At 43.0% G+C, this 13,763-nt stretch overlaps 3 protein-coding genes across 3 annotated transcripts in view; 1 reads left to right on the top strand and 2 right to left on the bottom strand.

The window, feature by feature from the left end:
- LOC144806973 (uncharacterized) overlaps nucleotides 1–13,763 on the top strand; it is a 1,014,574-nt gene that overhangs the window by 432,979 nt on the left and 567,832 nt on the right.
- The window catches only part of LOC144806995 (uncharacterized), a 1,119,020-nt gene that overhangs the window by 1,059,236 nt on the left and 46,021 nt on the right, over nucleotides 1–13,763 (bottom strand). The gene's annotated exons all lie outside the window — the stretch shown is intronic.
- Nucleotides 2,256–4,908, bottom strand: LOC144807059 (uncharacterized). The gene has a single exon (XM_078673063.1). The coding sequence runs from the start codon at nucleotides 4,782–4,784 to the stop codon at nucleotides 3,267–3,269; it is 1,518 nt and encodes a 505-aa protein (XP_078529189.1). The 5' UTR covers nucleotides 4,785–4,908; the 3' UTR covers nucleotides 2,256–3,266.

Genomic DNA, 13,763 nt, shown 5'->3' with positions numbered 1-13,763 from the left:
GACTGTACAGGGATTTAATTATGAAGATATAAAATTTTGGAGCCGTGTATAATAATTTTGTGCTGAACATCTACATACATGGAATTAATGAAGAAAGGTACTAATATTATATATGTATATTTGTATATAAAAAATAGGTCTGAATTGGTATCTGCATGTGTGTGCATGTATGTTCGCACATATATCTTCTTATGTGTGTGTGTATATATATGTATATAGATGTAGATATTGGGGTTGTAATTATGGTTTTTTTTTCTTTGTGTTCACTATAAGAGTGGGGTTTTTCTTTGAAGCAATCTAATGTTGTCATTTGTTAGTTGTGGGGGAGGGGATGAAAAGGTGGTGTGGGATGTATATATATGAAATATGGTCTTATTTATACATATTGTCATTTTTAGCTTTTCGGATAGTAATGTTTTTGATTTACCTGGAACACTTTAAAAGAACTTAGTATAGAACAATGATTGCCTGATGAATTTAATCATGCAATTTTTAATGTTTATTGCATATTTGCACATTACTGTACTAATGGTAGTGTAGTAGGTTCCCGCAATTCTCTAGCACTTTATTTAATCTTTATCACTTATGCACTTTTTAATCTTTGCACTTTATAAGCTTTCGCTGCTATATATAAGAATTTGCATATTTGCACAGTATTGGTATACATGTCATTCGAACTTATATTTGACAACAGAAATTGCTTTTTAATACTTTTTATTTATAAACTGTATTATCTGTTATAATTAACATAAATCCTGGACTTAACCAGCAATAATTCTCTGTACTTATATCAGCAAATGGAACAGTATATTGGCGATAGTGTGTTTTCACTGTTTACTATATGTCACATGATTATGGTGGACGCCACCCGGGGGCGGTGTCAATATCACTGCATCAACCTATAAAAAAGCATAATGATTTAAAACATGTTGCAGCGTGACCAAGGGCTTTTTGCTCGAAACGCGTCGCTGGTTCTGTTCTAAAATAAAAATTACCATCTTGCTGACTCTGTTGGTCCGGTCCTCATTCTTTTGCTGGCGTGGAGGCGGTGTCTGCGAGCGCAGAGCAAGCTGAGGAGGAGCTTCGTCTTCATATATATATATATATATATATATATACACCAATTTCTCTCCCAAGCCTTGGAAAAGAATGTGACCATGCTCCGGGGGACTGGAAAAGCCGCTTTATTTGAATAGAATTGCGCAAGCATTGAAAGGAAATTGCTGAAACGCTTGGCAGACGCGTTTCGTCCTTAGAATGGACTCTTCAGTGCCTGTTTCAGTTTGTTCTCCTTTGAGGGGCCCTTTGCTGTAAAGTTTTATCTTGCTGTGACCACTCCCAGTCACGTGGTTACGCCCCTATATATATATATATATATATATATATATATATATATATATATATATATATATGTATATATATGTATATAAGCCCTACATGGCCCTTGCCCCTCCTATCTTAAGCACAGATTTGCTTTTTACCAGCCGACCCGCCAGCTGCGATCTGCCTCCCTCAGACATGTGGTTATTCCCAGATTCAAGAAAGTTCGACTGGGGGGGCAGTCTCTGACGGTTCGTGCAGCTCAGCTGTGGAACAACCTACCTGAGGCCTTAAGACACTCATCAAATCTTGCTAGCTTTAAAAAATTGCTAAAAACTCACTTATTTATGCAGACTATGTAAGCTTTCCCTTGCTCTAGCTGACACCATGACCTTTTCATCGCGCCAGGACAGTTTCGACTAACAGCACGCGCTATAAATAAACATATAACATAACATATATATATGTGTGTGAGAGAGAATTTTTATAGTTAAGCACCTGTAGGACTATGGAATTACTAACCTGCAGACTTGCAAAAAAAAAATCCCTTTTAAAGGTAACATATGGCAACAGCTTAAGCAGGTCATACTCAGTGTGCCAGTAGAGTAGCTCCATAGATTGCCTTTGCTAGACTTTTAGCACTGTACGTACCTATAGGGGCTCAGAAGAACTGCCTTGAATATTATGAGAAAAAAGGTAATCGCTGAGTTAGACTGGGACATTGTTAGAGCAACATTATGGATATTACCTTTGCAGGAGCATTTAAAAAAAAATCAAAACCTCAAATAAGAATAACTAACATCAAATACCCATAACTTTATAACTGCTGACCCTTCACCCTTACATGGTGATTGTAGTGTTATAACAAACTTTTTGTACTAGCCTCCTCCATTCCACAATAATTCCTATCAATAATTTTGCTATCATGCACAGAATCTGTTTTATGACCACTTAGGATTTGGTTTAATGATCCTCTGTAAATAAGAAACTCATAACAAATATTTATACAATTAATCTAACCGCAAATCGTTTACATAGTCAGCGATTGGCCAAGATCCAGCTCGATGATAAACACCTCTGTGAAGTGCCACTATGATGGCTTAATTTACGGATGCATGCCATGATGAACATAAGCATCACTTCTTCCGCGTCAGGGCTTGGGTGGTAAATGCCGTGCACTGCAAGCATTAACCCTGAGAGTCACAGCTCTCATTCCGATTCTTTCACTTATTCCGCGTCAGGGCTTTGGTCGTAAAAGTTGTGCAATGCAAGGATAACCCTGAGAGTCACAGCTCACATTCTGCTACTTTTACTTCTTCCGTGTCAGGACTTGGGTGGTAAATGTCGTGCACTGCAAGCAGTAACGGGGATAGTCGCAGCTCCCATTCTGCTCCTCTCACTTCTTCTGCATCGGGGTTTGGGTGGTAATTGTCGTGCACTGCAAGAATAAACCCTAAGAGTAACAGATCCCATTCTGTTCCTTTCACTTCTTCCGCATCAGGGCTTGGGTGGTAAATGTTATACACTGCAAGAATTAACCCTGAGAGCTACCGCTCACATTCAGCTCCTTTCACTTCTCTGCTTCTGAACACTGTTTTCTGACCACTGTCACTGATTCATCACTGTTGTATGAAACGACCAAACACCACAATCAGCTGTGAATATTCAGAGGTGTGCTTATTAAATTAGTTCTTCCTGCAGGGACTCAGTCAGAGTGTGTTTAGTGTATAGGTTTTAGCACTAATCCTTCCAGTTACCTGAAAATACCCTTCTTAGCCAAAGCATTGTTCCCAGTGCTGCTTTTACAGGTAGCATGAACAGGAACCATTGGATGTTTTTCTTTTTAACTCTACTTCATCAAATAATTGCTCTTAAATGGTTTTTCCCCTGTGTGTGTTTGCTGATGGCTTTGTAGGTTTAATAATAGCCTAAAACTACTTCCATATTCACTGTTCTTGTATGTTTTTTCCCTTGTGATTTTTTTGCTGATGTCTTCGGAGATTTGATACTTGACTAAAGCTCTTCCCACATTCATTACACTTGAATGGTTTTTCCCCTGTGTGTGTTCGTTGATGAGCCATGAGATTTGAGGAATCACTAAATCTACTTCCACATTTACTGCAATGGTATGGTTTTTCCCCAGTGTGTATTCGCTGATGTTTTTGGAGGTCTGCTAACCGACTGAAGCTCTTCACACATTCACCACAATGGTATGGTTTCTCCCCTGTGTGTGTTCGCTGATGTCTTCGGAGGACTGCTAACTGACTGAAGCTCTTCACACATTCATTGCAATGGTATGGCTTTTCCCCTGTGTGCGTTCGCTGATGTGTTTGGAGGTGTGAAAACCGACTGAAGCTTTTCACACATTCACTGCAATGGTATGGTTTTTCCCCTGTGTGTGTTCGCTGATGTCTTCGGAGGTCTGCTAACTGACTGAAGCTCTTCACACATTCATTGCAATGGTATGGCTTTTCCCCTGTGTGTATTCGCTGATGTCTTCGGAGGTCTGCTAACTGCCTGAATCTCTTCATACATTCATTGCAATGGTATGGCTTTTCCCCTGTGTGTGTTCGCTGATGTGTTTGGAGGAGTGATAACCGACTGAAGCTCTTCACACATTCACCACAATGGTATGGTTTTTCCCCTGTGTGTGTTCGCTGATGTGTTTGGAGGTCTGTTAACCGACTGAAGCTCTTCACACATTCACTGCAATGGTATGGTTTTTCCCCTGTGTGTGTTCGCTGATGTGTTTGGAGGAGTGATAACCGACTGAAGCTCTTCACACATTCACCACAATGGTATGGTTTTTCGCCTGTGTGTGTTCGCTGATGTCTTCGGAGGTCTGTTAACCAACTGAAGCTCTTCACACATTCACTGCAATGGTATGGTTTTTCCCTTGTGTGTGTCCGCTGATGTGTTTGGAGGAGTGATAACCGACTGAAGCTCTTCACACATTCACTGCAATGGTATGGTTTTTCCCCTGTGTGTGTTCGCTGATGTCTTCGGAGGTCTGTTAACCGACGGAATCGCTTCACACATTCACTGCAATCGTATGGTTTTTCCCCTGTATGTGTTTTCTGATGTATTTGGAGATTTGATAATTGACTGAAGCTATTTACACATTCAGTGCATTGGTATGGCTTTTCCCCTGTGTGTGTTTGCTGATGTCTATGTAGGATTGATGATTGACTAAAGCTCTTCACACATTCAGTGCAATGGTATGGTTTTTCCCCTGTGTGTGTTCTCTGATGATCTTTTAGGATTATTAACTGATTAAAGTTCTTCACACATTCAGTGCAATTGCACAATTTTTCTCCTGTGTGTGTTTGCTGATGGTGCTTTAGTAGTGATGACAAACTAAAGCTCTCGCTGCATGTGTATGATTCTTTTTTCTTGCTTAGTGTTTTTGGGATGGATATATATTTGTCTACATCACATGACCGTGTTTCCTGAAAGGCCAACATGGTTGATAAGCTACTTGCGTTATTCTCACATTGCCTGTATGTCTGTGGTGTTTTGGATGCTTGATTTCTGATTGAACAAAAACTATCACATTCATAGTAAAAGTAAGGCGCCTTTCTGGGTGATTGCGTCCTTACATTGGATGACGGCTTTGCGTGCTTGTGGGTAAAGATTTGTCTTCCTTCTGGTCGGTGAAAATTGGGACAATACTCTGTGCTTTAGAGAGCAGAACCCCTCTTTTCTTTAGCCTTCAGTTCTTTGGTTCCACTTCGTTGTGCTTCTCCCTGGTTCCTGTGCTTTGGCTAGAAAGAGTTAACAATACACTGAGAGCACTATAATGCAACTTGTAATGTTTACAGCTACTCCGAAGAGTGTCCCTGGGCCGAGAACAGGTCTGAAGAGAAAGTAAATCTGGTTGTTTCAAACATGGACAAATAGCCAGGTTTTCAATCTTTTTTTAAACATTGTCATGCTACTAACAGCGCAAAGCTCAAGAGGGAGTTTTTCCAAGCTATGGATTCCAAATAGACACAAGACCTTCCTCCAACTTTCATACCGACCTCATGTTCGAAACAGGTGTTGGACGCTTGCTTATACAGCAGGTGGTTTGTCAGTGTTGTTGCCTTAATTCTGTCGAGGGCATTTCTTCTTCTTGTGGTGTGGAAGAGTAGAGCTCAAACTTGTATTCACTGAATTGCCTTTGACTGTTTCTTCCTGGATCTGTCCTCTGTCTCTGATTTCACTGATATTTTCTGAGCTCCTTATTTTTGACTATTTTTGATGATTTGCTGTGTTATCTTCATTATTCATAATCAATCCGGGCATTTAGGCTTATTTTCTGTTGGATGTAAAGAAATTAAAAATTACTAAATGCAAATGTAATGGAATGTGAATACACAATATTCTGGGTGTAGAAGAAAGACATCTCTGCTTTACCATATCTGAAACTTAACAAGGAATATTTCACCATACATGGATATTTCACTGAAAGTTCTGTTGAGCAGGTCACAGCTTATTTACTCATAAAAAGCCAGTGATTTACCATTGTTCACAGAGTAACTTACTAAAGAAAGGGAAGCCACTGAGCCCTCACATGCTACAAATACAGTTTTAGCTAGATACACATGGAGATTTAGCTAGATACTCATTTAAACAAGAACAGATTGTGAAAAAGAGAGGAAGCACAAAGCATTGCAGTTAGGTCAATTTCATGAAGTATCTACCAAAGGGTCCTCAGGACTGTCTTACTCGTGGTGGCGGTCTGACTGACACCACGCTGGCGGTCTGACTGCCATAATATGAGTGTGGTGGTGGAACCGCAACGAGACCTCCACCTCCACCTGAATCAAGTATCCTGCATCCGCGGTGGTCTGCAAATGGCCTGAATATACGTGCGGTACATATGCTGGCCCTGCTGAGCCTATTACAATCTGCATATCCACTGCCCGTTTCATGGTGGGGACACCACCTTGAAAAGGGCAGTAGACATGCAGGTAAAGGGGCCCTAGCAGGGCCTCCTGACAAGTCTGAGCCTAGGGTTGCATGCGGGGTGCACATGTTGTACCTCTCTGGAACTGCACCCTCGTTCCTGCATGGTGTGGCAGGCAAAACATGGTGCATGCCATACAGTGCAGGAACGTGCTGCAGGCACTCTCAGGGCGGTGGTATGCTGTTTAGGATCTCCTATGGACCTAACACAGCCGCTGCCATGAGACTGCAGCTGCACCACCCGCCCTGGATTAATGTCATAATCCGGCGGGTGGGCTCAACAAGGGCTTGGCGATCTTCCTGGGAACACCATGGAGGTGGTCCCATTGGAACACCGCCAAACTCGTAATAAGGTCTTAAGTCACCTTCAACACTTTCCACAGCCCTCCTGGTTCAAGCATTTCTGGATCCTTCTAACTTGGAAAACTGAAGCATTATCCTGAGATGAGGTGGATTTTCTATCGGCATAATATATATCAATCGCCCTTAAACTAGTGTCTGATTCTGAACTGATTGACAACTTAAACAAGCATTGGCATAGCCAATAGGTCTCGCCCACGGCACCTATTAAGTGTTTAGCCATGCAGGAGAATAGGGTTTGGGGGAGTGGGTGGGTTTGCTTAGACTGGGCACTAATCTTTGAAGCTACTGTATGTGGAGTTGTTCTTTTGCAACACAAATCAACTACAAACAGAACCAAGCATATCCACACACACGTACAAGCATACACACTCATGCAAGTAGGCAGTGAAGAGGGAGCATGCGGGCACCTGATCTGCCAACCAGAGTCTGTCCCCAGCTCCTTGTGCTGCCCAAGCAGAGCCCCCCGCACACTGCACCAGATGCCTTAGGCACGTCTCTTTTATTATCCGGAGTGACTAAATCGATGATATCATGGCTACTGTGACAGTAAGCACTGTGGCACTGTTAATTGTAATGTTACTGATGCTAAATAATAAATAACGTTTTTTTTAAAAGCACGTCTCTTTAAACAAAAAAACAAACCAAAAAAGTTACAAAAAGAAAAATATTTTTAAAAAGGTGCCAACTTGGTAGACAATGTAGGTCCTCAGGCAGTGTGTCTTTTTGCCGGGTTTAACATAATTCCAGCTGCGTCCAAAGGTTTGAGGGTGAAGGGCAGGGGGGTGCTGGACATGGCAATCTGGACTTTAGTGAGGGGTGGGCGTTGATGTGATGAGAAAGACAAGAATTGGCAAGATTTTGTTCCAGCTCGACATTTAAAAAAAAAAAAAATGTCGCAAATTGCTAAACTGGCAACCAGTGTCCATGGCGGGGAGAGATCGCCATGCTAGGCATATATTGGCTTTTACAGCAACAGTGAAAATCTCGTGCTGAAACAAAGAGGCCCGGTCTCGATCAAGGGAAGAAAGAGAGAGATGGGTCCTGCAGAAGAGTTGGCGATTTTTGACATCTTTTTTCCCAGTCCTTCCCCTCCCCCCTCCTGCTCCTCACCGGATCCGTTACCCCAACACTGATGCCCCTCGTGTATTGGCTTAGCAGACAAGCATTGGCAAAGCCAATAGGTCCCGCCTTTTGGCTTTGCCAATGCTTTTTGCTGACTCTGTTTAGCCTTTTAACAAACAGTGGTGTGCCGTGGGGGGAAAGGGTGGGGTAGCACCTCACGGGCCACCGCAAGTGGGTGGAAACAAAAACAAAAGGACAATGCGAGGAGGGTGTAGTGTAGTTCCTATATTCCCAATAGGCTCTGCGTATTGGAATAATATAAACAGCAGTGTAGACGTAGGACTGAGGTCGACTAGGTCTCTACTGACTATATTAGACTTAAGGTTTGCCAGCTAGCTCAGAGGTCACTAGAAACTTTCTCGAATAAACGAGGAGGAGTTTAACCTCCCTGGATAGACAAGAAGGGATTAGCTTCTGACAACCATAAAACATGACAACTTTGCTCTCCTAGAATAAGAGTGTATCTCTAGAGTTGTGTGAAAACAATAGACAGCTATTTCACTCAGTCAAATGTGCGTACTTAGTTTCACCAGATTGCAGAGAAAAGAGAGACGGGCGTTTTCAATAAAAGGTGTTATTTATTGAGCAGTCTTCTTCCTCATGCAAGAGAAATGAATTGCCACAATTACAATACTCATAGTAAAGTAAAGTGCGTACAGTAAAAGGAGGATTATAAAATAATACTGGAAAAAAAGCATTGATATGGTTTCTTAGCCATATGATACTTTAAAATGGATAAAATATATACATACATATATACATTGACTAATCGTACTCAACTGGTGCTTCTAAATACGCCTGCCACCACTGTGTCTTTGCTTAAGGCAACGCTGGTATATTTATACCTGAAAGGTGCCGGGTTTGACGTAAGGTTGGACATAAGACGTCAATAAAGATGTCACTAAGAACTGGCCGTTCTTACAGTGCTTTACAGGAGTTCTAGGACGAAATCAAAACAAAAGCAAGGGGGATTTCCCAGGTTGCTGGAGGTTTGGTTTTGTTTAGAGACCTCGTTGTGCTTTCTAGGGGGCCGGGGAAGTAGCCTTGCTCAATGTGACAGCATGTGCTACGACTGAATTATGGATATGATTACTATGCCGTTGTATGGATATTATTGATTATAACCGGACAAGGGCATAACATAGAAATATCGATTCAGGTTCCTTGATAAAAAACACTACAAGGGCAGGAGCATGTTTAACACAGACAAAGGAGGGGGGCGGGAGCAAAGGTTATGCGAACAGCAGGGGGCGGTGGGAGCCTGGTGAACATGGACAATGGAAGGGGGAGGGGTGTTACCTCATGGGTTGCCGCAAGTGGGTAGGGGGAGGGACAAAGGGAATGCGGATAACGGGAGCATTGTGAACATGGACAATGGGTGGGAGGCGGGAGCAAAGCAACAGGAAAGTAAACGAGCATGGCCGGTAAAGTGTGTTTAATTAGTAACCTGATCCATGACGAGGAATGCAGCTGCCACCCAGCGCTCCAGTGCTCGCTCCCGAGAGCAAAAAATCGCCGGAGTGATCCTTTGGAGAATAGGTTGGACATGCACCTGCCTTTGGCCATTTAGGTGCTTTCGTTATTGAAAGACACACGCAAAGGCCAATCCAATGTGTGGGAGGAGTCAGACCCACACGGAGAAGTTTAGAGTGCTCACAAGAAGCCTCCCATAGTGCAGCACAAAGAGCACTGCACAAGGCTCGACATAAAAAGTAAGACTTTAGTTCTTCCTACAGTATTTCAAGTTAAGATCCTGTTGTAGTTCAATCAGCAGCTCCTTCCACGATTTTCGGTAAAATAGAATGAGGGATTTATTGCAATTGCCTGTCTTTATATTGTGCACACTGATAAAGCAAACAAATATGAATTCACGAAATGTATTATTCAACTATATCAGTCATTTATTCCTTTTAGAGAATCCATCACAACCAATAATTTAACTGCAACAAAAGCAATGCAAGCACCATCCAAGCTAAGAGGCGATTGTAGCACCGTTGTGAGTGGATGAATGTCTTTTTCAAATCACTACACGCGCCGCCGCTACCCTTGGCCCGGATTGCACCTGTTGTGTGAAAGCACTGGATAATGCTTGCGCGATACAGTATCTTGCAGGGACTGAAGAATGCATGGCTCAGCAGTCTGTCTGCAAAAACCCTGAAGATGCATGCATGATTCAGCAATCAGAGCACAAATATATCTGAAGGATGCATGGCTCAGCAGTCTGTCTGCAACAACCCTAAAGAGGCATTCATGACTCAGCAATCAGAGCACAAATAGATCTAAAGAATGCATTGCTCAGCGGTATGACAGCAAAAACCCTTAAGAGGCATGCATGACCCTGTAATCAGAGCACAAATAGATCTGAAGAATGCATGGCTCAGCAGTATGTCTGCAAAAACCCTTAAGAGGCATGCATGATTCAGCAATCAGAGCACAAATATATCTGAAGAATGCATGGCTCAGCAGTCTGGCTGCAACAACCCTAAAGAGGCATGCATGACACAGCAATCAGATAACAGATATATCTGAAGGATGCATGGCTCAGCAGTCTGTCTGCAAAAACCCCTAAGAGGCATTCATGACTCAGCAATCAGAGCACAAATAGATCTGAAGAATGCATTGCTCAGCAGTGTGTCTGCAAAAACCCTTAAGAGGCATGCATGACTGCAATCGGAGCACAAATATATCTGAAGAATGCATGGCTCAGCAGTCTGTTTGCAAAAACCCTTAAAAGGCATTCATGACTCAGCAATCAGAGCACAAATAGATCTGAAGAATGCATTGCTCAGCAGTATGTCTGCAAAAACCCTTAAGAGGCGTGCATGACCCTGCAATCAGAGCACAAATAGATCTGAAGAATGCATGGGTCTGCAGTATGTCTGCAAAAACCCTCAAGAGGCATGCATGACTGCAATCAGAGCACAAATAGATCTGAAGAATGCATGGCTCAGCAGCCTGTCTGCAACAATCCTTAAGAGGCATGCATGATTCAGCAATCAGAGCACAAATATATCTGAAGGATGCATGGCTCAGCATTCTGTCTGCAAAAACCCTAAAGAGGCATGCATGACCCTGCAATCAGAGCACAAATAGATCTGAAGAATGCATGGCTCAGCAGTCTGTCTGCAAAAACCCTAAAAAGGCATGCATGACTCAGCAATCAGAGCACACATATATCTGAAGGATGCATGGCTCAGCAGCCTGTCTGCAAAAACCCTTAAGAGGCATGCATGACTCAGCAATCAGAGCACACATATATCTGAAGGATGGATGGCTCAGCAGACTGTCTGCAACAACCCTTAAGACGCATGCATGACTCAGCAATCAGAGCACAAATAGATCTGAAGAATGCATGGCTCAGCAGTCTGTCTGCAAAAACCCTAAAAAGGCATGCATGACTCAGCAATCAGAGCACAAATATATCTGAAGGATGCATGGCTCAGCAGACTGCCTGCAACAACCCTTAAGAGGCATGCATGACTCAGCAATCAGAGCACAAATATATCTGAACAATGCACGGCTCAGCAGTCTGTCTGAAAAAACCCTTAAGAGGAATGCAAGACTCAGCAATCAGAGCAGAAATAAATCTGAAGAATGCATGGCTCAGCAGTGTGCACTATCACACTGTTGCGACGCATGCAGGCAGGAGGACTCTAGCATCACAAATATACTCTATGTAGGAAGAATAAGAGGCGATTTCTGTCCGTGCATGCACACACTTATGCTGGGCAAAGGACGTGCACGGCTTGTCTGTGTGCACACAACTGCGCTGTAGAGGATACAAACATAGCAAGCATAGCTCAACAGTCTTGTGCACAACTGCACTGTACTGGATCCATGCAAGATGTACGTGGGGGTGTGGTTTGTGTGTGTGTGACTATCACATGGGTTGAAAGCAGGATGGCGCAACAGTGTGCACAATTGTACTGTGTTGTAGTATGCACAACTGACCTGTACAGCAAACCAGGTAAGAGTTAACAGTGTGCAGAACTGCACCATACAGAAGCATGTAAGGTGTAACTGTTTCTACAGCAGTCTATATAAAGCATGTATGGTACTAAAGTGTGTGTACAATTGTACTGTGTAAAAAGAAAGCATGGCTCAGCAGTATGCAAAAATTATTTTCACACTAAGCATTTAAGACCTAACACTATGCACAACTGCACCTTACACGAAGCTTGCAAGGCAAGAGAGATTGCTGCATGGTTGGCTATAGGATGCATTGAGGGCACAGCTCAGCAGTGTGCACAACTGCACAGTATCATAATAATACCTGGTTAAGAAAGGCGCAGCACAGGGTGTGCACAATTGTGCCATATAGAAATTATTTGTGGCTCATCAGTGTGGGCACAACTGAAATGAAGATGAAGCACGCGTGGTTCAGCAGTGTGCACAACTACCCAATATACGAAGCATGTTTGGCTAAGCAGTGTTTGCCCCATTACAGTGCGTAGAAGTAGGCAAGTTCAGCCATGAGCGTCTGACTGGAAGCATGCAATGCTCAGCAGAGGGGTTACAATAGTGGTGTTTAGGGATGCATGGCTCGCCATGGTGCTAAATTGCACTCAAGGAACCATGTATTGCTCAGAAGTGTGTACTACAGCAAAGTACAGTGAGCATGCAAGGTACTGCAGTGTGCACAAGGGTACAGTAAATGAAATGAGCTTGACTTTTAAAACAAATAATCAAACAAATATTGAGAGAACACACGGTTTAGTAATGCATGCATGATTAAGTAGCTACTGCTAGTTATAGCAGAAATGTCACAGCCAACCGTGTGTGACTACCCAGATCATATATGCATAGGAAACATGCACTGCTCAGTACTTTTTTTCGTTCCTGTGTGTCTCAGCACAAAGATTAGGCGTGGGATGCTAACCTCTGTGTTTGTAGGTTGTGCATGCACCGCTACGTGGCCCACGTTGTCAGTTTGGTTGCTAGAAAGCGTACACTGCGCTCCTGTCAGTTCGCTGACCCTGTCCACGCAGGGATTTACTTTGCACTCGGACAGCGGATCTAACAGAGCAGAGAAGTCACTGCAAGCCCAAGTGCCCTGTTTATGCTCTGCCACAAGCACATGCAGACCCGGATGCAAAGTGCAACAATTACCTGGGGGCTCCCATGAAGCTCAGCATGTAGAGGGGGCCCAGGGGCTGAAGCATGGCTGAAGCATGGCTGAAGCGGGGCTGTCTGCTGATCAAGGAGGAGAGCTCTGCAAGGTGCTGCCGTGAGACGATCATGCTGCTAAATCTTTTTCTTTTTAATTACTTAAAAACGAATCAATGGATTTGCATCAAATTACAAAAAGAGATCTTTCTGGACCAAGCTCTAGCTTGCTGCCAAATTTGGAGTAATTCTGTTCAGCGGTCCGGCCTGTAGTCATGTCTAAAAACCCCTATGGGAAATTGCATGGGGAAAAGGCATTTTGGGACCAACCTTTTTCTCGACCTCTACCAGCGAATGACCTCAAAGCTTTCCAGACAGTAGCTGAATTGAATGGTAAACTAGCTTTAAAACTTATGTAGACTCATCAAATGGGGCCAAAGTTATTAGCAAAACAAAAAAAGGTCCTAACTATAACTACCTACTGGTGACAGCTAGTGTTATTTGTGTGTATATATATATATATATATATATATATTACCTACTGGCGGTCGCCAGTAGGTATATATAGTTATGATTTTTTCCTATGGGATTTTTCAAAATTCTATGTTGAATAACTTTGGCATTGATGGACGGAATTGGCTGAAACGTTCCTGAAAATGGCACATTTACTCTCCGGTCCTTCCCTGAAAGTTTGGGGGGGATACGTCAAGCACGGGCCGAGACAAAAGGGGGGTCCCAAAACGTGTTTTCCCCATGTTAATTTCCATAGGGCGGTTGGCCTCACTTTTAGCCCGAACGGCTGAATGGATTTTCACCAAACTTGGCAAAATTGTAGGGACTGGTAGCCCGATGTGCCTTTGCTATGTCTCAAGATATGTGCTACAGTGGTTTTTACGAAAATT

Source organism: Lissotriton helveticus, chromosome 1_2, assembly GCF_964261635.1.
Source record: "Lissotriton helveticus chromosome 1_2, aLisHel1.1, whole genome shotgun sequence".
Classification (NCBI taxonomy): domain Eukaryota; kingdom Metazoa; phylum Chordata; class Amphibia; order Caudata; family Salamandridae; genus Lissotriton; species Lissotriton helveticus.
The sequence above is the reverse complement of the archived record's forward strand: the minus strand, read 5'-3'. Positions and strand labels throughout refer to the sequence as shown.